Raw genomic sequence first — 24,171 nt, 5'->3', positions numbered from 1 at the left:
CTTCGCAAGTTCATTTGGAGTCCTCTATAGGTCGATTTTGGTTTTGAGTCGATTTTATTGGCTGTTTTGATTTAAAATTTTACTTTGGCGGTTACAAAGTCGTATCCTCACGACTTTAGAAGTTAAAAGAGCCACAATAACCTGTGGTCGCGAGTGATTTAGGCGTAACCACCAATCTGCAGCTGGTCAACGCCTCCATACAGTTTGTAAACAATCGCATTTTGGATCTTTTTCTTCAAGTTACGGTTCTTTCACGGCTCTCTGAAGGCGAATTAATGTATTTTAACTTAATTAGCGTAAGCATTTTCGACGTCAACAGCCATAATGGTTACTCCTGGCCTCAAAACTGATCTCGGAGTGGCTCCTGGAGCTGTCAATGACGAGAGCGAAATCAAACACTACATATATTTCGGTTCGTTCTGCTAATAATTTATTTTGACCACACAATATTGACTGGATGCCACAGGCTGCAAGGTTGCCATCAACGCATCATGAATTTATCGAATTTATATCAATTCCTGATTGCCGTACGTTCGCTCCGAAGGCGCTCAACTCACTTTGGCTGACGGAGAGACCACAAGGTACATACGAAACATAATTAATTGTCCATTAATATATTCACTAATCACTATTGAAAATTTAGCCACGTCGTGGGAACTTTCTACCGCACAATCTAGCTGGTTGCGAATGGCATCAAGCTTGTGTATCTTCGTTTTTGGTGGGAAGCATCCGGAGCTCAAGTCAGGAGAGCTGTGAAAAAGACCAGAGCGAAGGCAGGAGGCACAGAGAACCCTTGGAAAGGCTGAAGAAGCGGGTAACTTGCTTAAAGACTGACAACCAAGCACAGAAACTGACAGTATAATGGTCGCAGATGACGCCGAGCAGGTGGACAAGTTCAACAGCGATTAGTCAAGGCGACCAGAAGCCACCCTTAGAGGAGTGCAAGAAAATGCTGTCACTCATGGGGACACTCTTTGTTGATGCAAACCTGCTGTCACTCTTGCGCTTGCGAATTGTAAACCCTGAGTTCATGCACAAGCAGGCCCCTTGCGAAGCGAAAGCATTGGTAAAATGAGGGAAGGTTTTTGCCACTGAAGACATTGACGCTTTGAACTTTTGCAAACATTTCGCTCGGGCACATGACCTTGAGTGAGGCCAGGAAGATGCCCAATCATGAGTTCCACCTGGACAAAGTTTGATCTGGACTAGAGCTTATCAAGGAACAGGTGAATTTTGAAAAAAAAAACCACTTGCAGTAACTTAATCAAATTAAATTCTAGTTCATCGCCCTGTGCATTCTCCTCGAATGCGACTCGATTAAAGGCGTTGGATCGAAAAGGGCCATTGAACTGATCAGGAGCAACGGCAGCTAGCATTGAACAGATTGTCAACAACCTGGACAAGCCGTACAAAGTGTCCGAGAAAAGAAAAAAAAACTACTCGAGGAAAGTTTTCGTGGAACCCGAGATGAGATCCAGGGAAAATAATTAAGGTTTTCATTTATTAAACTTATTAAACTGTGCGTATTAAAAACTATTTTATTATGTGCGTTCAGCTGAAGGGGACAGACTTCAATATCTGTGTGTCGAAAAGAGGGAGAAGCTGAAACTGGTGCTCATGTTCAAGAAAGAAATGAATGGAGCAGTGAAATCAGGCGAGATCAGGACTTCCTGCCTAAAGTGCAGCTTAAGGAGACGCTTAAGAGGTTATTAGCAGTTTTAAAATACTTTTTGGGTGCTTAATCTAGTCTTGTAAAACGATGGAAATTTTCAAAATTTTATTCTTAAAAGTAACATTATTTACAAAAAAGTTCCAAACTGATGACTTATTGTTAGCACTCAGCGTCTGAGGGAAATACAATACAAGTCAAAATTAATAAATTTTTAAAACTAATTGGAAAAAAGCTTTTTTATACCTGTATGACGTCCTATGCAGTTTACTTCTCTTGGCTGCTCTGGACTGAGGTATTGCATATGAAGGTCTCTGCACCTCTCTTGACTTTCTTGACCTGCGGCTCCATAGCTCAATATTAAGCGTCTTGCATCTGATATTTCTCCTCTTGGCAAAAAATAGTCTTGAGACTGCGTTGGGGATCTTCTTGTCGTAATGCTGCTGGTGTAAGGCATCTACGTGTCTTTTTAATTCGTTTTTCTATCATATTTAAATTAATTTAAATTTATTGCTCACCTCTTGATGTAGTTTGGCTTCTTGCAGATGTTGCCTTTGTTGATTTCCCTGAATAATTCATCCATTACCAATACGCTTTGTTTCAGAAAGCAGGACGCTGGAGCACCTCCAGGAACCAGCTGGCTCGTCTTCAACCAAGAAGGCCTTTCACCAGGTTCTGCGATTGTCCCTCTAAGCTCTGGGAAAGTGGAGCCTAGCTTTCCCGCAATTTGTTCGGCTACAAAACGCAATCCAGCATGGTAAGCCGGGTCAGCTTCCGAGTCTGGAGGCATCCAACAAATTGGGACCTGTTTCACTGTATCTTCTTCTTCGTCCCCCTCAAACGTAATGACTAGCTCTTCATCATCTTCCTCGTCTTCCTCATTTTCTTCCTCTACCACTTCACTCCAGTCGTCTTCACCTTGCTCTTCCTCAGGGCTTGCTTGGTTTTCAATTGATTCAATGTTTTCTTTCCCTGCTTGTCCATCCTTACTCAAAGCGCTTACTTCTCTCAGGCTCTGTGAGGAAGTTTAAAATTAAGGTTAAATGATGGTATTTTTCATGGCCTACTCGAGAAAGTTTCCAGATAAAAATATTTAATTTACGGCAGTTAAATTGAATAGGTCTAATTCTTTGACTCCTAAAGAGGATTGATGCCATGAAAAAGCCTGGAAAATCCTTATTACCAATACATGAACTCGTCTCTTATTTAGGATTCAATTAAAGCTAAAATTGATTTAAATAAGAGCAGTGTAAATTTGAGACTACTGTTGAGATTTTTTATGTTAAAAACTGTACGCCATGATTGATTTGATAAATATAATTTTTGAAATTTAAACTCACGATTAAAGACAGGAAATTAATGCCTTCTTTTTCCAGTGCCTCCTGCATTGCAACATTAGATTTTTTTGAGCCCATGCTAAAGTTGTTGCACAGGAGCAACTTCTTAATTCTGCTTTCAGCCTCAACTGCATCTGGGCGTGTGTTCGGGCCAAAGTGTGTCCTGAAAAGCCCGAAGAAACGTTCCAAAACATCTTGGCTAATTCTGGAAGTGAGTAGCTCAACTTCTTCGTCAGGGTACTGCGCTTTGAGATAAGAATATATTTGCGGAAGAGCTGTACAGCCAATAATAATTGCAAGCTGGAATTCCATCATATCGTTTTTGGGCCTGCCGGTGGGAGTAATTTTTCTCCAGTTTTTGATTGTCTGTTTGATCTGTTCCAGCAACTTGGTTTGTTCCTCCAGCTCTCTTCCAAATGGCAGCATCTCTGGCGGAATTTGTTCTGTAGGCGCGTTTGAATTTCTGGTGAGATCTTTAGTCACGCCATAGAGATGCTGATATGTGGCTCCTGTGCGACAAACTACTGCTGTTGCCTATAACAAAGCTAATTTTTTATAAAATTCAAACGTTATTAATGAAACTTGCATTGAATATAGCCCTGTCTCCTGGTCTTCTCTCAGCCATAGCTTCTAATGCATCAGCCACTGGATGAGATAGGGTCTCAAACGCCAGCTGGCACCTTTGTTTCTCACACCCTTGCACATTCAAATGTTGCTGCTTCAATGGATGTCCAGCCATCTCGAGGTGAGCTGTCTCGTCGACTAGCTCTTGTAAAGCAAATTTTGATGCCACACACTCTTTGCGTGTCTTTTCTAGTGCAAGCCCGCCCTCCAGCAGATGGTTTCGAATAAGTTTGGTGCAGTGTGGTGGGTCTGGGACGACAAAAATTTTCCCCTCTCCACTTGGGCTTTGAAAGAAGGGCTTGTCCTCGTCCACGCTCAAAGTTTTGAGGAGACTCATGTTTTCTCGGCCAAGGTCGCAAGCGAGAGTCAAGACTGTGAAACCTGCATCTGCGAGCGTGGTGATGATTTCAAACAGTAGCTTTTTCGTCATGGGGCATCCTCCTTTAAAAAAAACAGTCTGTGTCCACTTTGCGAACAAGCCGCTTGCCTGCACGACTTGTAGGTTGCGGTAGGGTCCGACCATTTGGTCCCTGCCCCTGTGGTAATTGACCTTGTAGTCAAGAGCCACTTCATCGAAGCATAGGCAGCAAATTCGCTCCTTCTCTTCCATCGCTTTCCCTGCACACTCCATGAGCCGAATGATGTCTAAGAGAATTCCTGGCTTAATATCCAGCTTGGAAAGTAACTTCTGCAGAGTGGACTCGCACGCAAGCGGGATCTTCAGGGTCCTTGCAATTTTGTAAGCCCTTGGACTGGCGGTGTAAAGTGACAGGTGCTCCGTCAGGCTTTTGTCCGTCCACTTCGTGTTCCTGTTGTACAGTATTCTGTCAATTTGTGGCGTTGAAAATTGTTTATTCAACATCTCCATAATTTTATGGCGATTTTGCTGCTCAGTCTTCAATTTGTTGTTTGCAGTCACTGCATTTGCTTCTGTATTTTTTATTTTTTTGGTTAAGTTGACGACCTCTTTTTTCAACGCCTCCTTCTCCTTGTCAGCTTTATTCAAGGCCTCACTGACATCACTCAAGAACCTCCTAAAATATTTTGACTCTCTGTTATTCATCTTATATTATTGGTAAACGCATTCGTGGGCATATTTCCATTTTTTAATTTATTGTTCTTTTCCTTTTAATGGAGTTCCTTTTCAGGATTTGAATTTAGTTTAAAATTGAATATGCAATCTTTGTTAATTTCATTTTTGATTTTTTAACTTTTAATTCAGTTTTGAAATTACCTGCTCACTACCTCGCAAGGATATTTTTCATGCCAGTTGGGGCCTTTGGCAGCGTGATCAGGGATTTCCAGCTGATACAGGCGTTCAATTAGCCTGTTAAACATTAATTACCGCCCATTAAAATATCTTTCAATTATCATTTTAACTAATATTGACTTTTCATAGCTCGCTGAAGTTTGGAACCCAACAGAGGTGATCAGATTAAAGATAGACGACGACGACGACGCCGAGCTGTTGAGATGCTCATCTGTTGATTCTGACTGACGACCATCAATTGATGTCTCTAGTGAGATATTTTCTTGGGTATCAAGTGAGTCGCTACAAATTCTTCACTGTTATACGTGCTGAGATTAATTTTTTAAATTATTTACAGGTTGTTTGCTGAGCTACTTAAGCTACTTTCGTCTAGACCTGCCTCAACGAATAAGCCATGCTCATGGTCATTGTCATCACTACCAGGCAAATCAGTTCTCTTCCCTTTCCTGCTAAATAGTCATACTATTGAAATGTACAACAATGGTAAATAAACACAGCGTTTATTAGCCACTTCAAATCAATTACTATATAAGTGCAAATTCCCAATGTTTAGGCAATTGAAAGAGAAAGGCGTGAAAATTTAATTATTTAGAAAGAAATTTAGTTTCAATTAACGCCTAAAAATATTTTTTTGTACTTATAGCCAGTGAAGTTTTCGAAATTTTGATTTGTGTCTCCTTTTCAAATACCTTTTAAGCTTTTTCAACTTGTTCTCCTCTGAGGCTTTTTTATACTCATTATACACTTCCTTGTTGAAAAGGACGTTGGATTGAGAACCGTTGCTGGCTTGTCCCGGCAAGCATTGGTCTGGCACGGCTGCGGGCAGAAGAATCTTGCCATTGTTGAGAGCTTCACCCGTCTTCAAGAGCCGCTCTAATTTTGCAGTGTATAGCTGTGCTGGACTAAAATGCCGAGAACAGACCCTTGTGGTATTCCAATTTGTGGTCGTGACATCGATTTTCAAGCTTTTGCTCCATGGTTCTCTCAATTTGCTAGGTACTCGAAACAGGCGAACGCCAACCACTGGATGAACCTATATGATGTGTTATTTTAATTCCAATCTGTAGTTAACAGTTCATTTAATGCTAAAAGTGTACAAAAGATGACAAATTTTCCAAATTTTGGAAGCTTCTCATTGTTCACTGCTTTTTTACGCCTCTTGAGAAAATTCAGTTTAATTCAATCCTTTGCAAAAATGAACTTAAAACATTTATATCTCAATAATTTATATTTTCACCTTCAAATTTTTATTGATAGTTTATATTCTCAATAATTCATTTTATTAGCTTATTATGCTTATTTATTTGTACTATCTATCTAGCGTGTGGTGGAATTATTTTTGTTTTAAAAAATGTGAATTCAAAATTGGATGAATTTAATTATTAATTTAACCATGCTGTCAACTATGTATTATCTGTTTCAATTTACCAATTCAAACTGTGTCCTGCTGTACGTAGTCCTGTTTCTAGTACGGCAACCATTCACTGCACACTGCATAGCTTTATAGGGATTCCTTAATGAAATATCATTAGTGTCTTAAAAATTAATTTTTATTTTCAGTACATTGCCTATTTGCTACAATTTGTTAAAGGTACAAACACATATTTCATATTTCTAAATCAGTACAATTTTAGTGACACAAATAAAGTTTTTCTGCACTTACTTACTCGTGGCAGTTGTTGATACAGGATTAATCACTAGGGGAATCGCTGAATTTTGATTTATTTTCATCATTTATTCTAAATAAGTTAACTAACCAGCATAATTAAAACAACATCAATTTATTTTTTATTTTCCTTATTTTCATTTCAGATATAGTTTTTAACCTAACTTGTATGATAATCTCAATTGAAAAATATACACGAACTATACTAAGGGATGCTACTCAATTCAACGCAGACCACTCGAGAAATAATCAAAAACCAAACGATAAGCGAATTTTCAAAAACACTTGTATGATAATATTCTATTGTCTATAGTCAACATTAGCAATATTGCTGATACATCCCAACATACAAAATTCAAAATTTAATTGTGGTCACTATTGCCAAAGAAATTAAGGTCCCAAAAGGGTTAATATAAATTTTGAACTTTGGGAGTCACTTAAAATGTAACTTAATCTTACAGTCACACAGCATAATATTATTATCCCTCTTGATATCAGATGATTGTCATTGCTTTTCCATGTAAATGTTTTCTAGTCTTGCTTATTTTATTTTGAGATTTTTCTACACATGCGATTATTTTAACGGATTTTAGAATCTAACATGCAACATTGATTATTTTTTTTGTAAATAATTTTTTATGAACAAACAAAAAGTTAAATACCTATAGCACATGCAGGGGAACTAAATCATGCAAATTTTCCAAATTTTCATGCAAGACCATATCATTAGCAAAAGCCGTAAAAGCCATTTTATACACAGATTTTGCCTCTTTAGGTTTTTAGTTTCAAATGTGCTTTCAAGAGCAGCCAAACCCAGCACAAAGGAGAGCACCTCTTTTTTATTATTTTGGGAGCTTTTTTTAAGATATAAAACTATTTCTAATACAAACATTTCAAAAACTTGTATTTATCTGGTAACCAAAATAAAAATATTTAACTTTTAAATAATTAATGAATAACAACTATAAGAATTCATCAAATATAGCAAGAATAGCATCGATAAATGTTTATAAAATCCGTAAAATCTTATTCGATGGTCAACCCTCGTAACAATTTTGCGTTTTTAACATAAAATAACCTAGATAATATCGCAAAATTGCGCTAATAAAGACCTGGAGTTTTAGGAGCAATCTCACTCACGTTGTATTTTGGCAATCAACACCTGGGAACAATAAGGAAAAATATAAATAAGTATTTGGTTCATTTCATCAAAGCATATTTATGATTGTGCCAATAACAAATTACGAAAATTACTCACCCTCGGGGTTTATTCATCAAACTAACAACAGTATTTTCGGTATTTTCCGTATTTTCACACAACTATAGCTGTCACGCGCGGTTGGATCATTCTGGCCCTCTTTAACTCTACGCACTGGATTATTTACATACTGTCCGAATATGCTTGATTTTGGGTAGCTGCAATAATGAAATATCTTTTTTCAGAGCAGTATTAATTAAATAATAGAGCTTTTGTTTACCTCAACGTGCCACGCAGAGAACTCTTCAAGGGTTGAGGCCTGGTTGTTGTGAGTTGTGATACACTTGAAGTCTGTCTTTGCCACTGTTTACGTTCCCGCTCGAAGTATTTCATCTGTTTATAGCTTCATTAAACTCCTAAAGTCATGAGGATACGACTTTGTGGCCGCCAAAGTACAATTTTAAATCAAAACAGCCAATAAAATCGACTCAAAACAAAAATCGACCTATAGAGGACTCCAAATGAACTTGCGAAGATGGCCGCTAGGCGCCGCCGACGAGACCTCTGCGCGCGAAAAGATTTGCCTTCTGTATGATAGCTTGGCAAAAAGAGCACCACTGTGACTTGTGACCACACTGCTTTTTTTGCCCGATTCAATTTCCCGCTATTTTTGAGAAAAAAAATAAACCAATCATCATGCCGCGAAAGTGCTGCCACCAAATGAAAACAAACTGGCACCTTCACACACTACGTAGTACGTACGTCCGATGTGTGAATGAAAAAATAATAACAAAATGTTGATCGCTTAGAACTTAGAATAGCAGCAGAAGACCAAGTTGAAGCGAAGTTATTCGAATTCTAAGGTGGGTTGACATTTTGATGGAACGCAAAATGCAATTAATATGTTAGAATTTATTCTATGGATGTGGTTGTCAGACCGAAAAATAGTTCCAAACGCTAAACCATCGTTGAAAACTTGGCTTGCGATTTTTCCGATCTGTTATGGCGCCGTAAAATAAATAAAATTCATACATAAGAATCTAAAGTGCCGTTTTAAGTTTTAATCATATCAACCAATCTGTGAGAAGATCAAATCTCTAGATAACTATGTTTGATCCATTTATCAAGAATTGAATCAAATTCACTCAATATTTCCTAATAAATTGGTTTTATGTATGTATCTGGTATATGTACGTAATATAATGTAATGAGTCTTGCTGCAGAATCCCGTTCTCATTTTAATCTTTAACTCTGCATCGTGTACTGCATTCGTGGACAGCATTTTGTTTTTGCTTTTATCCCTTTTATCTATGTATCTGGTATCAATACTAAACACTATCTTAACTGGTCTTTGGTATAGAAATCAACTACGACCTCATGGTCAACTGTTAATAACATGGATGACAAGATGGAGTGCTCGTCCGAGGAAAAGAAACCAGATACCGACGGGGGCGAAGAAGGCAGTGGAGAGGGTTCTACCAAAAGTCCCTCAAGGACACCGGCTGACCTTGTCGAAGGGCCTGAAAGCAAAAGGGGGAAAATAGAGAGCGAAGGCGGCTCCTCTTCCTCCAGCAAGTTCAAGAAGAGATCCTCTTCAGGCAGGAGGAATTACAGGAAGACGTCCAAGGATGATTCATCCAGTTCAGAGGAAAGTGCCCCACACAACGAAAGTAAGGGCAGACAGCAGCTGTCAGAAGATTCAAGCAGTGACCTTGATGCTCTCAACATTTGCCTTGGCAATGATAGACTGAGCAGCAGCACTAGTAGCAGTAGCAGCAGCAGCTCAACTTCTGGCCCAGACAGTCCAAGTGGACTTGATCGACTTAAATTGTCTAAGTCTGAGATCAGTGATGGCCACCATGACGATGAAGAGGAGCAGCCAGTTGTGCTCTTGAAAAATAAGCCATCACACAAATGGCACATGGCGCAGGAAATAACTGCAAGGTTTGTGCTTCATTCATTTTTGGCTTCTTGTTTTCATAGTAACGGCTATTATGTCCTTTACATCATTCACGAGGAGTTCCTTTCTAAATTTTCGTGATCATGTCATTTTCTTAATAAAAAAAATCGGTCTTTGAGCCATCAAGAGATTCTAATATTTTTAGTGTTCTAATCTTTATGTTCTTTTAACATTTAAATAAAATTTTGTGGTTATATAAGCTTTTAAAAATTACATTAAATATAATTTTTATTTTCACACAATAAAGAAAAATGTACCATAATTATTCACCACAGTCATATAAATGACTCAAATACAAAATTAAGCTATTTTGTCCATACTGTATTTTTACATATGGTTTTAAGATTTAATTGTTGTTGGTTTCCAAAAAACTTTCATGAATTCTTATTTCTTTTCAGACTCACAGTTCTGTTTACAAAATTTGCAAAATTTTTAAGCAGGGTTGTTGGGACTAATGAACTGGAATTATTATTAATGAACTGGACAAATTAGATCGTTAATTTAATATTACGACATCAAAAAATAGTAGAAATAGTTAAAAAATTTAAATGAATCATCTGCATGATGGGATCCATTCTTCGGCCATTTGAAAATTATTTTAAACAATTTAATGACCATCTATTTTGTCTGGAACTTAAATAAAAAAGGCACTTACAAAGTAAGTTATTTATCAAGAAAGGAGACGATAGTACATAATAAAGAATGCATTGCCTTATTGGATTAAAGATTTTAATTACTGTCCTAGTTCATACAATATTTATAAGTTATGATGGGCCTATTTCACCTATCGAGATCGATCAAATGACCATCTCTTCAGAAGGAGGAAAACATTTTTCCGTCAGTTTTACGATTGACAATTTAAAAAAAACGTTCTCAATAATTAGCTTATAGATCACGAATACTAAAGTTGACATACAATTTACTTAACCATTTTTAAATAAAATAAAGTGTTTTTTGTTTTAATTTTCACAGGCAGTACGGGACAAGCTCAAAATCGCAGGTTCCAAAACTGTTTACAGACCGCTTCTATGGCTCACGCCACGCGGTCGAAAGGCTTGAACTAATGTACAAGCTGGAAGATCACAATGGCTGCGTCAACGCTCTCCATTTTAACGAAAGTGGAACCAGACTAGTCAGCGGCTCTGACGATCTACGGGTCATTGTGTGGGACTGGGCCATCGGCAAGAAATATCTTGCCTTTGAAAGCGGCCACCGCAGTAATGTCTTTCAGGTATCGAAAATTTAGTTTGCTCCTTCATTACACTCCGCTGCGGGAAACATTATATTTTTCAACATGCAATTATTATTGTTTATCAGTAAAACACTTTACTTTTTATTTGACTATTTACACTCTGATTACGCATTTCAGACCAAATTCATGCCTGGCAGTAACGATACTCTAATCGCCACCTGCGCTAGAGATGGCCAAGTGCGTCTTGCAACGCTTTCCTCAACAGGTGCTTGCCGTGGAACCAGGAAGCTCGCAGAACACAACCAGTCTGTCCACAAGCTCTCTGTCCACCCAGAGTGCCCAGAGGAAATCCTAAGTGCTGGCGAAGATGGCATGGTGTACAACATCGACCTTCGGCAATCAACTGCTAAAAAGTGCTGCTTCTTACTCGCACTCTGGACTTTTTCAACCACAATTTTGTTTAAGGATGGTGGTGGTCCGAGAGAACACCCGAAAGGTGCCTCTTTACAGCATCAGCTCGCACCCTCTAGACCAGAATGAGTTCTGTGTTGGTGGGCGAGATCAGTTCATCAGATTCTATGACAAGAGGTTTCCTAAGCAGATTGTCAAAAAGTTCAAGCCTCAACACATGGCAAGTGTTTTCTTTTTTTAATTCCATTTGTATGTTACCTTTCAGCTGTAAAAAACCAAAGAGGCTAAATTAATTGTATTTTAAAAAGGGGGAAGTTGATGAAAATTGATGAAATATCTTAATAGTTAACATTTTATAGAATGAGCCCAAAGCATCCTGTCAAGTCACGTGTGCAACATATAGCTACAATGGAGCTGAAATTTTAGCATCATACAATGATGATGACATCTTTCTCTTTGATACTCGCCACTCAGATGGAGCTGATTATGTTCACCGCTATGAGGGGCACCGAAATAGCGCCACAGGTTGGTAGACACGCTTTTTGTCTTTCAGAACTGCTTACTTGTAAAGTAAATTTTTATTAATTAATACCTGACAAACATAAAAACCTTTAATTGAATGCTAATGTCTTGTCTAGTCAAGGGCGTCAACTTTTTTGGTCCAAGGAGCGAGTATGTGGTTTCTGGTTCTGACTGTGGACATATTTACTTCTGGGACAAAGAAACTGAAGCCATTTTGCAGTTCATGCACGGAGATGAGAATGGAGTGGTAAGCTGCACAACTGCATTTACATTTGAGAAAATGATCCAATCCCTAGGTCAACTGCTTGGAGCCGCACCCTCATGTTCCTATTCTGGCTACTAGTGGTCTGGATGAAGATGTGAAGATCTGGATTCCCTCATACGAAGAGGCTCCAGCCCTCGCTGAACTGAAACAAACTGTGATAAGCAACACTAAGTGTCGACTTGACGAGAGGAGTGGCAACGCAGAATCATTTGATGGTCAAATGCTTTGGTTCTTGTGGAGGCAAATTCGCAGGAGTAACGCAACCAGGGTAAGTTGAATATTTTTTATGATTTGTATGCAGCCTAGACATAGTAGACATGAATTTTTTATCAAATTTAAAAAAAAGTAGGAATGAACAAAGTGAAATCATATATTGGTGGAGGAACATAAATGAGCGCACTTAGTTAGGATTTGTGATTAAGGTTATCAAAGATATCCTAATGGTAGAGACTGGGAATCATTTGAGGACCAGGCTATGGAAAGTATGTTATGGTTTAGGCTATACTAGTAATCTGAAAATACCTTCTCTCTGATATCCTTTTTAGATAGTATATTAATTAGCATGATTATTCAGGTTTTCAAAATCAAGTCTGAATGCAGGTTTCATCTTATTGTTAGTTAGCCATCAACACAAATAATTATAATCCGCTTTTCTCTTGTTTTTATGTTAATTGTTGAATGTAAATACATAAAATGGAATAATTAAAATAAAATACTACAAGAAAAGGTATACAATACCAGCAAAATATTGCAAAAACGATGAACTACAAACGTAATCTCTCGCCATGCTGAGCCGCACTTTTTTAAACTTCACTTTATCCTCATTTGTAGGACCTCCACCTTTAGATGTTACTGATTCTGATGATTGCCAAAATGAGGTCTAGCCAGCTTGACACTATAACAGTTAGGATTTTGCATTAGAGAAGTTTCTTTATTATTCTTCGTGCGTTGCAATGCTGTTCAAAATGTGCAAATTGCCATTTTCAACAGCGAGATCGCCTCCGAGCTCAGATGGCAACAGAAAACTCTGAAGGCGAAGGAGAAGGAGAGGTTGGAAACATGATCAGTTCTTCTAGTGACGATGGAGACGACGCAGACTCTGATGGCGATGATGACGATGACGAGCCTAGGGCTGCTCGCGTCCAGTGTTCTCCCTCTTAATATCAAGGGAATAGACTTGGCACATTTTAATCTTTCACTCCAACACGTCAATCCATTTTCTACTCGTCAGATAATATTTATTCAATATTATTCAGATCAGTTATCGCGGCGGTTGTGAAGTAGTGTTCCGTGCCCTGTTCATCTGAATAAATGTTAAACAAGTATTTTTCGCCTGTCGAATTGGGTGGGCTTTAGAGACCCCAATTCATAAGGTATAAAGTGGTGTTTTAGCAGTCCAATAATCTGAATTCGTATGGCTGAATGGTTAAATGGTCCCACCTTTGCAGAAGGCTGAGTTTTTTTTAATAAGATTTTGCACAAGACCAAATGGCAATCTTGACTGTTTAACTGTAATTTTGTCGGTTTCTTAGTAAATCGTGCAGGTAACTGACGAAAGGAAATAATGCAGAGACATAACCCTACTTTCCAATAAAATTGACTAATAGATGTGGTTCCGTCTTTGTGAAACTAATTTTTGACTTTTCTGTGTGCTAGTCTTCCTCCAAGGAAAGCCAATAGCGAGGCAGCGTTTTTTGGTTTTGTCATTCGGTCCTATGCAAATTTTTAATGTCTTTTGAACTCGGTTACTCAAAAATGAGTTGGACTTCTGCATAGAAACCTTTCGCCCTTATCAATTCAGCTCCCTGAAACTCTCCCGTCAACTCACTCCCACGCGCAAGTAATTAGAAACATACTGCACATCCGCATATTTATTGCAGCTGTAGGATTTGAATATCTCTGGCGAAATGAAGTGCCTGTGTCAGAGATATTGTTTATCAACACTGCTCAAACCAAATCTAATGTGCAGGAATGAGCATAAGATACGAAACCAAGTCCAGTTTAAAGTGGTGTCATCATTTATCTTCTCTTGTCTTGGCTTTCAAACAGATGATGATTTGTTTTGAAAGCCAGAATATAATAATACTTAGAAATATTCATTTGCCCTTCTAGTTTTCCAAGTTATGTTAAAGTTGATTCAGTTTGTTACTAGTTGTCGTTTGTACAGAGGATTTATATCAGCAAATAAAACAAAGATATAATAGATACACGCATTCATTCTCAACAATAAACAAAACTTGCAAATCTTCTGGTGAAGTTGGTCTTCTCAATACTTCTTGAGTAGTTTGGCATGAAAAAGTATCAAATAGAGGAGAGGGTTGCATGCTAGTAGACACCTATGGCCTTTGCCAGGCCGCTGTAGATGTAGAGGGTGACCAGGCCGAGGGCGCCAGTGGTCAGTGCCTTCAGAGCAAGCCGCAGCCACGGTCCGTAGCCCATGGACACCAGCAGAGTGTTGAAAAGTACTGGCTTGAAAATGGCGGCCAGCAGGAGGAAGTAGACGATTGGCATCAGGGTCTTCTTCAAGTCATGCCGCGACCACAACCACACCAGGGCGGCCGTCGAGATATGCTGGACCTAGAGGTAAAGAAAAATATTTACATCTAATTTTTTTTATGTGATGCTTATAAATAATAGTATTTATTGCCAACATTTAACTTAACGTATTTTCGAAATTCGGATATCACAAACTGGATTTTATTTGCTTACCAGACTGATGTTGGAGTCAAGGCATCCCTGGATGTACTTCCAGTCGAATTCAGCTCCTCTAGCGCCAAACCACAGCGAGTAGACATGCGAGAGAATCATCTCTGCGCCACCCCATCCCACGGCAGCAGTCAAGATCTTGTTGTGCCCTTTGCCAGGGATTTTTGCCAGGACTAGATATAGACCCGCCAGGTCAGCCAGGTCCACGGAAGCCTTCAACCACTCCTGTTGTGGCAAGTTGACATAAATAATATGTTGTTTATTGATTTAATTTGGAGACAAAAATAGTCTTAACGGAAACCTCACAAGTGCTTAGGGGAGTCTAAAATTCATTACATGAGTTAGTTTTGTGCGAAGCCTACACATCCATTTCATTTCAAATCATTTAGATATAGTATTGAAAACGTGACAGAACTCACCGAAAAAGCATCATTGCCGTCTCCTTTGACTTCCAGTTCAGATTCAGGGAAAAATGTGGCCACCACTATCATTTTGACCAGCTGCGTGAAAACGTAATGCTGTGCTGCTTGGAAGCATTTCCAAAAGGCTCCATACTCTGATCTAGAACCATGAAAACGAAATTAAATATTCACCCAACGAACAGTTCAATTCAAAGCCGGTCGGCTTCAAAAATTTGGCTCTCGGCACTTCGATGTTCAACGCAATATTTTGATACTCACAGTCCAGAAAGTTTGTATGTGAAGTGGTAGGGCACATAGACCAGTGCTACGCAATTAACAAAGTGGTAAAACGTCATATTTTGAGATCGAAATCCGGGAAATCGTTGAGAAAAATATCAAAGTCTGACGAGACTACCAAGTTTTGCTGCTCATGCTCTTGTGGAGGAATTACAATAACATTTGCACCACTGCTGGCTAGTTGGAAGGGGGCGTGACAGCAGCCCCAGTACCGAGTTGAGTTTACTGTCAAAAGAGGCCAGCAGATGTATTGAAAGTTGTGCTTGCTTTATCACCTCCCTTCTCTTCGCCGCAATCCGCGAGTTATAATTATAGTGGAATGAAGTTTCTCAGGAAAGAATTTTTCAATATTTATATTATTTATAATTCAAAGTTATAAAGTCTAAAAAACACAATCAAACCCAATTAATATATTATTCACTCTATTCAAACTAGTTTGGATTTTTTTTTATTATTATTATTTTTTAGTCTTGCTTTTGCCATACACATCACTACACAAAACATAAATATGTAATCGTTTTATTCAGCGTGGACTTAAAAATATTTGAAAATTAATTTTATTTTACTCAAAATGTAATAACTTATTATCAATTCATACTATCGTTTCCTCTAACCAATGAGACTCTAAGGTTACAACAACTATAACATTGCTATATTTCACAGTCGACTTCTTAAATATCTTGTTCAATTTGAAATTCACGAGGGGTGGTTTCAATTGTGTGAAATTGATAGTGTTTTGTCGCGCGGTTGACCGCAGAAACCATCAATCGGGTGGCGGGCGCCTAGGGGTAGTTTGGGGGTGCGCGCAGCGCCCCATGCAAACGGCCGCATGACTTTGCGCAAATCACCGCCTGAAAGAAATCACGCCTCCAAGCGCGAATATGGATGTCAAGCGGGTCGCCTGGGCCGATAAGCAGGCGGGGCGCGGGCATTGTTGCGCGGCCAGAATGGAAAATAAGAAAGAAAAGACTTGGGAAGAAAGAGAGAAAGTGCCGCCTCACCCTGGAGGGGTATGCTTGTCAACCGATAGCAGACCGTTGCTGCATAGAGGATTTTAGTTTTTTCAATTAAAAAAATGGAATATCCTCAATAGGGTCGATTTCATGTAAAGATTTGTGTTATAAAAGAAGTTTTTATTTAACGGTTAAAATTTTTCAGATAACTTAATGTACATTTTAGCCTCTACTTTGTGAATTATTTTAGCAACTATATCTCGGATTTTCATTCTTTTTGCGTTGATTTTATCACCTTGCTATTTAACGGCAAAATTGACATTTTTAAAAGTTTCAACCCTTCTTTCCTCCGGCAGCTTAGTACAGAACTTCCTACCCCCTGTAATGTGTGTTGCTTTGGTTGCTGAACGTTTCTACCAAGACACACGTGAGAGAATGAAAGAAAAGCGTCGTAATGTATAATTGACAGGCAGGCGCAGTAAGAGGCTTTCCTCTCATTACCGCGCTGCAAGAGACGCGCGGATCAATTTTCTCTTAATGAGTGGCAACATCTTTTATAATGGATTCCCTTTGTTGCGCGGCGCACAAAGAGGGCAGCTCGATTAATTCGCCAGTGGCAGAAAGCTTTTTCCGCCGCCTGGCGGCCAATCAAGTGCTTTTTGTCGCCTAACTAATGGAAATTCATAGAACGGCCTTTCCCGATGAATATCACGACAAGCGAGATGCCGATAATTGCACAAGGACGCCCACAAAGCAAATCGAATTACGCCGAATCTGCACCGCTGGCTCTCATTTGCTCCGCACAAAGAGCCCAGAAATTGATTCGGAAGGACCGTTGCCTTTTATTTCTGGCAGTGGCGTGTTCTTTCGGTAATTTACTCTGCCAAGTGCACCGCGGACACTGCATTTTGTAATTGGGTTGCACAGCTTGCACACATAGTAAAGCTATAAATTACGGCATTTTATAATTAAATATTAAGTTAAGCGTGACAATATACATTATTACTCCGAGCAGTTTCTTGCGAATTTAGAGGTCAATTGGCCACAAATGCTAAGATTCACCAGGTTAATGCAAAATTTTAATTTCAAGGCAGATATTTAAAATATTTTTTTTATAACTTGTGGACAGTTTGAGTTAGGTGAACTGAAAATCTTAGTCATCTCTCGTTAATATAATAAGGATGATTTTGAAGGTATCATCATTAATTTTCTCCAAACTATAAAGTAAAATACATTATAAAAAACATCACTAGTCAGATCTGAATATTTCATAATGAGTTATTATAATTTATAATTTATTTATCTGTTCTTTCTGTTATTCCTCTAAACACCTTAAAGTTTGCTTGCGCCAGTTTCTTATGTTCAAAACTATTTTTATCATCCTATCCCAGCTCACGTGTCTCATAAAAGGAAGCACGCTCAGCAAATACGCTCCGATTAAGCGCCAAAAATCGTGTGCGCCGCCTGTTTAGTGCCGAAGATCACAATCGACGTCTCACGATAACTTCTCAATTTACCAAATTTATGGAAAAGATGAAAGCACGACGCGGCCTTAACGAACAATAATAATATTCTATTGAACGAGCGCAGCTGCCGCTTAACACGTTCGGTTCCGCGTGGAAGCTTCTTTTTTGCTCCTTTTTTGCCAGACACGCTCATTTCCAATACAAACCAAAATTATTCCTGCGTGAATGAGAGAACAAAAAATTGGAAGTAAGGGATTTACGACGCGGAGAAAAATGCAATAATTGGCTAGGTTTCGGCCGAAAAGAAGAGTGGGTTGAGGGCGCAATAATTCACGAGCGAATGCTTTTGATTGCAACAACAAGCTGGTGATGATCTGTTGTCGACCCATAATGTTGATGATCATTCAAGCAGACCTTCTAAGTTGCAGGCCCTAACAAATTATAACAATGTTCTAAACGAAATCACAAAGGGCATCAATGAAAAATATTTTGCCTTACATGCGGAAACGTTTAATGAGGTAAACTACTAATTAAATATTTGACCCGTATTTTAAGCTGAATTGTTAATGAGCAGTTGCGATAAAAAACCCACATTAATTTCTAACGGGCAGATAACATATAATAGCATTTTTCTTAATGATATTACTAACGTTTTCAAGGTAAAAAGCCCTCAATTCAAATTTAGAGCAAGAAGTGGAAAAAATTTAATTAACTTTGAATTCCTTCTTATCAAAATTTGATCTCTCCAACTGGGGAGTGGCCCATATTTTAGGGAGTCTTGGCGAGGAAGCAATAACAATAACGGGTTGGGGTCACATGATGCGTGTCTGGATGACAGGGGTCTCTATTCTCTATTCTTTCTCTCTATATCATTCCTTCTCGGACTGAAAGTCAAAATTGCGACTCGCCATAAATCAGCATTGGCGGCTCATCCGTGGGTGACGTTTTCGCTCCAATCAGCATGTGTGCTGCTGCTTGGTTGCGCGCCAACGTCATTTCTGCCCGGCGCCGTAATGAGGCCGATAATTCCAACAGGGGTGAAGGAAGCGAAGAAAGAGAAAGAAAGGAATCGCGGCGGCTCCCAATCAGCTCGGCAAACAGGAGACAAAAGTAAAAATAACAGAAATAAAAGCGAGGCAGAGCAGAAAAGAGTCGATTCTGTGGTGCAGATCAAGCATTATTCCGCAGGGGTGGGCCTACTACAATTTTCGTGCGTTCAATCATACAAAACGCTGCTGAATTAACTGTCTGATGGTATAGCAGGGGACAGGGGTGAAATGTGAGACAGCCTCGTCGATTAATCTGAAATTTTGCTTGAACTTCAATTTAACAACCTTCGAACCAAAATTAATACCTGTAATGTAATAGTCAAATTAAATTTACTCGCTTATACTGGTGATTTTTATTTGAATGCATGTTTAAAATTTGTATTTTTATTGTCACATTGCTAACTTGATGTTTAGATGTCTCACCATTATCTAATAACAATATAAAAAATATTGTATCTTTGTTTATTGTTCACGGTACAGCATTTTAGTCAAAATGAAATCAGGCTATTGAAAATTTAAAATAAGCATATTTGCCTGAAAATGCAGGTACACTGCATTGTTTTCCCGAGGAATAATTATTATTGCAATGCCTGAAAAATGTTTGCCTGCAAGCGTGTAATTCCCAAAAATATTTCGGCCAGTCCAATGTCGTGTGAAATCCAGTTCAGACTTTTAATTAGCTACTTGAACTGTGCTCATTAAATCGTATTACGCATTAGACAATAATTTTTAAAATTTGAGAAGCAAAATTATTGTTGAAATCGCTTTGCCAGGCGATGAAAGTGGATCGTGAGGCAATAAACGCCGCGATCAAACAAACCCTTAACACGTGTGCGTGAGCAAATCAGATTTTAATTAAAATTCTGCGCGCGTTGGAGAACGACGAGCGCGCAATTAATATCTGAACAATCAGTAAGCATCTCCTGCGAGTTGACCTTTGGTGACCCCGCCACCGCGGCCGATCAGTTTCTCCTAATCGCGTATTCTGTAAAAATAACAATAATAATGCCTTTTGATTGGAGAACGCCAAGTTTGACCATTTTTGGCCACAGGGAAAAAGCGGCAGGAGATTAAAAGAAAGATTTTCTTGTTCTGTTGTGCTGTCTCTTTTGCGTGCTGTTTCTTCAAGGAAACTTGTCATACAATCTTGACTGAATGTTTACCAAGCAGCAGTTTGATTAAAAATTAGTGTGGCATTATTTGATTTTTCGTAATTTGAAAGTCGGTAGTGAGATTTGAAATAAACATCGTTAAAAATTTTTCCAATCAACTCATTTTTTCATCAAGTCCCTGGAAATATTTTTTGTTGAGTCGGAGAGAAAAGTATCCAGCTCTGATCACTTCTTATGCCACCGCCTATTTTTGTCCTCTTGCGAGTGCCCAGCTGAGGAAAACGCTATTTTTCACTGTGCGAGTTAAATTTATGGGCATTGTTCCACGGCAAATTTGCGTCCTGCTTGTGTGCCTAGCTTGAAAATGAGCTTGGAAGAGCGAATTTATTTTTGACGCTGCTGGATTATCAATCACTGGAACACCTGTGCGCGAGGAAAGAGGAAGACAGCCACACTCGAGGGAATCTTTTTGCTGGTGAAAATGATTAAACAGCACAGCATCTAAAAGTGATATTCGGGCACACGATAAATCAAACTCGCGCTCAATACCAAGTGACGCTTTTTAGCCGGGAGAGTGAGTGAGTGAGCGGCTGAGAAACAATGGCCGATTCTTATCTGCTTTGAATTAGACGCAAAAGTGCAGGAAAACCATCCATTTGACTGTTTTAATTGTTCAGCGCGGCCTTATCAGAAATGGAATTAATGAATTTTTATTAGTGCGTCGTTTGCATTCCAAATGAAATGTAAATCGGTTTTATTCATATGTCATTATAATTATTCCACTCGTCCAGATAATAATACTTTTCTTCATTCCATACTAATTTCTCTTTGTTATTTCAGATAAGGGGCGTTCTCAGCGGTCTGCACGTACCAGCAGCAAGCACATTGAACTACCAAACAAGAGCGCTTAACCGACGATGTTTCATAGGAGGAAAAACGGAAGAATTCTGCGAAAGAGCAAAAAATGTAAAGCAGCTGAGATTTTTATTAAATAGTAAATATTGTAGCCGTTCACCCCTTTTCATTTGTACCCTCCATTTGAGAAATCTCAGCTGCTGTGACATAAGGGTTGAAAAAGGGGGAGGGGCTGCGACTCCCCTCGCACATTGCGCAACACAACTGCTACCTGTTTCCCCTCGCAGCAAAGGGGTTAAAGTGAAGCTGCTTCATTATTTTACCAGCAAAAACCTTTTTTTAATATTATCTCTCTGCTTAGATCCTATGTAAAAATATAAATTTTACCATGGGGGAAATACAGATTTTATTCATAAAGCTAAATTTTAATATTTAGCATTAATTTATGCAAATTTCAAGAATAATTAATAATTTACAATTTAAAAGTGCTTTTCCTAAATCAATACAGTTCATATTGCAACTAAAATAGCATTGACAGTGTAATAATTATGTTATACTTATATTTCTAAGCCAGAATTCATATTTTGTAACTCTCAACCACCCTATTTTTGCAAGAAATGAAGGGGTTGGCAAAGGGGTGGCTGTGTTTGTGTATGTGCACACGACAGTGATGAAAACTACAGTGAAAAGTGCATTTGAACCCCTTTTGGCTTCTGTTTTTTAACTTTGGGGTGTGGTCCATTGTGCCTGTAAAGGGGTAACCACCCCACAAAGGGGTTGTGAAAGGATTAAAAAGAGTTTGCATTGTACTACTTGATAGAAGGGTTGCTGCAGCAGTGCCGTTCAAGCTAAAAAAATTGCAGCCAGCTTTTTAAATGGGGAAGCGAAGGGTCCGGAGCGTTCGATATTATGGTTTGCTCTCTCCGAGAGCAGCCGAAGGCCTCCATACGCGAACCAACCCCTGCTTTGGCCAAAGACTCGATCCTATTGGTCCTTCTGGGGCTTTGCATGCGATTCAACTCTGTTTAAGGGCCTGTGCCTGTATATTCACAGTCGGAGCAGTCCGAGGGATGGCTCCTCCCTTGCTCTTAGACTATCGAATACACTTTGAATTTTCAACCCAGTCAGTGTTGCACTGGTTACCAGCCAGCAAACACCTCTCTGTTGAATCTCCAGTAGATAAGTGCTCTTTGTGAACCAGTTTACACGTTCAAGTGGCCAATTTGAAGAGTGAAAGGGGTGACAATCAGTATTTCTAAACTTATTGCAGAGCTTTTTAGTGCTTTTGAGCTCTTGGTGGTTTTTGATGGTACTTCCCATGGTTAAATATTAGTTGAGACCTTTGTTTATTGTGATACGGACATATATTTTTGGGAAATGAAACCCAACAGACATTATATCACCTGGATAACCATTTTAAGAGCAGAATGGAAATTTCTGTGGTTCCTGAATATTTTTGGATGGACCTGTTTTAGTTCACAACTGCAATTGTCTAAAACATTAACTATATTAGTGGTGAAATGGAAAATATGGTGGAACTGTATGAAGGTGAGCCCTTTAACACTTCTAATTAATGCACTTACTTAAACATAAATCAGTTGTAGTTTGATGATTTGTTTGTAATGTTTGTGGCATGATGTTTTTGTAATAAATCAAATGAATTTACTTTGGGCTCTCAGAGCGAAACTTTGAAATAATTTCATATAATCTTAATGGCAAATACAAAAAAAAATTAAATAGCATGTTCTTGGGATTAATGTTTATTAAAAAATGCACAAATTTTGTGTTTGAGATCGCAGTTAAAATAACACTTCGGTCATTGATTAAAGTATTGCGAATTGATTAAATAAAACGAAATATGTATTTCATTTGCTCATTCCATTCTGAAGTATGAAATTACCATGCAACATACGACACTCAATTAAAAATCACAGCAAACGTATAATGAGATCGGCAACACCAGGAAATACAACATTTTGTTGAGTTGCATGAATATACTTAAATCAGCAATGAATTGCTAAATTTGAAACCGTTAAAAATCTAGAAAATGTGATGCAAACCCGGCAATAAATTATAAAAGAGAACATAAAATGGCTTTTCAATTAAAACGATTTAAAAGTATAATTTGAGCCATTACTTTTAATGATCCCATTACGTTTTGATTCTCATAGTTTTGTGCTGGTAAAAAAGCCATAAGAATACAAAATTTGAGAGCCGACAGATTCGTAATTTACTTAATTACCTGCTTTTTCTATCCGTTTGTTAAAAATAATAAATACAAACAAACATGAAAAAATACGGAGCACATATTCTGTGAAAATGCCTAGCTAATTCGAATTGAATAATATAACAATTTTGATTCACACATTTTAACGTGCTATCTTGAGTCCGGAGGAAGTAAAAAAAAGGTATTTTGTAGATTTCCGGGCGCACATGCGAGAGAGCGCCATACCGTTAGCTAATTGTATGTACCTGCTGTTGAGCACGGCAATAATAAATGATATGAATTAATCATATCACTGTGGAAATGAGCGAGCAGGTAGGCTGGCTCTCATCGTGCCCTTGTTTCCATACATTAAACAACAGAGCACGCAAGCCAATGAATATTTAGCAGTCGTTTAGATAAGCATCAGAATGCTTGTGCAGAAGAAGAATCGAATGTGTCATTTCTATTCCTCCCTGTAATTTGCCGCATCAGCATGCACAAAATTTTCCCATCTAAACAAATTAATTTGTACGTTGATAGCCACCTTTTGGTATGCTATCCAGTTTGGAGGAAAATTCGCGCACCACTATTTTTGTGCTTCTACCATAACTAAATTCAACATTTCGTCAGATTCTTATTTAAATAATAAAAACAATTTTGCGTGATGGAAATGGCTTTTATTCCTCTAGATTTAGATATCTAATCATATTGATGATATTAAAAGATTATAAAAATTTTAAAATTCCGTTTTATTATTACTTCACAGCCGGTATATAGAGAAGTCAACTATTTCCTCGTTAATTTTACCCCTAAAGTTAAAAGTACTTCGGAGAATCAGGTTTATGGATAAAATTTGTTAGTTTAAGCGAGTAGTGGATAACGAAGAGGTATAAAAACAAATAAATATTTTCCACTCGTGCTGAAATTTGTTTGAAAAGTTTATTGTTATATGTCATTACTGACAGTGAAACACTTAAACTGTAATCTCTGCAGCACCTATATAGCCTTAAAA

General features: G+C 38.3%; 2 protein-coding genes and 2 long non-coding RNA genes across 11 annotated transcripts; 2 read left to right on the top strand and 2 right to left on the bottom strand.

The window, feature by feature from the left end:
* Window positions 1-57: 57 nt before the first annotated feature.
* LOC135948411 (uncharacterized) lies at window positions 58-6,566 on the top strand. Of its 7 annotated transcripts, none has more exons than XR_010575808.1 (11): window positions 59-412; window positions 467-581; window positions 644-814; window positions 872-1,226; window positions 1,281-1,492; window positions 1,556-1,705; window positions 2,274-3,217; window positions 3,391-3,472; window positions 3,604-5,174; window positions 5,238-5,383; window positions 5,661-6,566. It is a non-coding gene; the product is annotated as an uncharacterized LOC135948411 (long non-coding RNA). The 7 variants fall into 7 exon arrangements; XR_010575810.1 differs by having other exon boundaries at window positions 60-412; window positions 2,274-2,426; window positions 3,129-3,217; window positions 3,391-5,174; XR_010575807.1 differs by having other exon boundaries at window positions 63-412; window positions 3,391-3,751; window positions 5,030-5,174.
* Window positions 6,435-8,350, bottom strand: LOC135948412 (uncharacterized). The gene is made up of 3 exons (XR_010575813.1): window positions 8,045-8,350; window positions 7,825-7,982; window positions 6,435-7,728 (listed from the first exon to the last, which is right to left on the bottom strand). It is a non-coding gene; the product is annotated as an uncharacterized LOC135948412 (long non-coding RNA).
* A 152-nt stretch (window positions 8,351-8,502) lies between these two features.
* LOC135936895 (DDB1- and CUL4-associated factor 8-like) lies at window positions 8,503-14,319 on the top strand. 2 transcript variants are annotated; one of them, XM_065479904.1, is made up of 9 exons: window positions 8,503-8,627; window positions 9,125-9,708; window positions 10,697-10,955; window positions 11,094-11,329; window positions 11,382-11,547; window positions 11,687-11,852; window positions 11,966-12,096; window positions 12,146-12,382; window positions 13,105-14,319. In XM_065479904.1, the coding sequence occupies exons 2-9, from the start codon at window positions 9,161-9,163 to the stop codon at window positions 13,273-13,275; spliced, it is 1,914 nt and encodes a 637-aa protein (XP_065335976.1). In that variant the 5' UTR covers window positions 8,503-8,627; window positions 9,125-9,160; the 3' UTR covers window positions 13,276-14,319. The 2 variants fall into 2 exon arrangements, with proteins under 2 accessions (XP_065335976.1, XP_065335984.1); XM_065479912.1 differs by lacking the exon at window positions 13,105-14,319 and adding an exon at window positions 12,946-12,975.
* LOC135936912 (BOS complex subunit TMEM147) lies at window positions 14,313-15,695 on the bottom strand. Its single transcript, XM_065479923.1, has 4 exons — window positions 15,501-15,695; window positions 15,240-15,381; window positions 14,824-15,045; window positions 14,313-14,691 (listed from the first exon to the last, which is right to left on the bottom strand). Exons 1-4 carry the CDS (start codon window positions 15,575-15,577, stop codon window positions 14,440-14,442), a joined length of 693 nt encoding a protein of 230 aa, XP_065335995.1. The 5' UTR covers window positions 15,578-15,695; the 3' UTR covers window positions 14,313-14,439.
* Window positions 15,696-24,171: the final 8,476 nt, after the last annotated feature.

The sequence above is a fragment of the Cloeon dipterum genome, chromosome 1, assembly GCF_949628265.1.
Source record: "Cloeon dipterum chromosome 1, ieCloDipt1.1, whole genome shotgun sequence".
Classification (NCBI taxonomy): domain Eukaryota; kingdom Metazoa; phylum Arthropoda; class Insecta; order Ephemeroptera; family Baetidae; genus Cloeon; species Cloeon dipterum.
The sequence above is the reverse complement of the archived record's forward strand: the minus strand, read 5'-3'. Positions and strand labels throughout refer to the sequence as shown.

What these genes read in the sequence shown, in the direction of transcription:
- LOC135936912 (XM_065479923.1), bottom strand. Translation starts at nt 15,577, where the DNA reads ATGACGTTTTACCACTTTGTTAATTGCGTAGCACTGGTCTATGTGCCC. An exon ending in ACGGCAATGATGCTTTTTCG is followed by an intron (nt 15,046 to 15,239) that starts GTGAGTTCTGTC and finishes TTGCCACAACAG; the next exon opens with GAGTGGTTGAAGGCTTCCGT. An exon ending in TTGACTCCAACATCAGTCTG is followed by an intron (nt 14,692 to 14,823) that starts GTAAGCAAATAA and finishes CTTTACCTCTAG; the next exon opens with GTCCAGCATATCTCGACGGC.
- LOC135936895 (XM_065479904.1), top strand. Translation starts at nt 9,161, where the DNA reads ATGGATGACAAGATGGAGTGCTCGTCCGAGGAAAAGAAACCAGATACC. An exon ending in ACCGCAGTAATGTCTTTCAG is followed by an intron (nt 10,956 to 11,093) that starts GTATCGAAAATT and finishes TACGCATTTCAG; the next exon opens with ACCAAATTCATGCCTGGCAG. An exon ending in GCAGGAGTAACGCAACCAGG is followed by an intron (nt 12,383 to 13,104) that starts GTAAGTTGAATA and finishes CATTTTCAACAG; the next exon opens with CGAGATCGCCTCCGAGCTCA.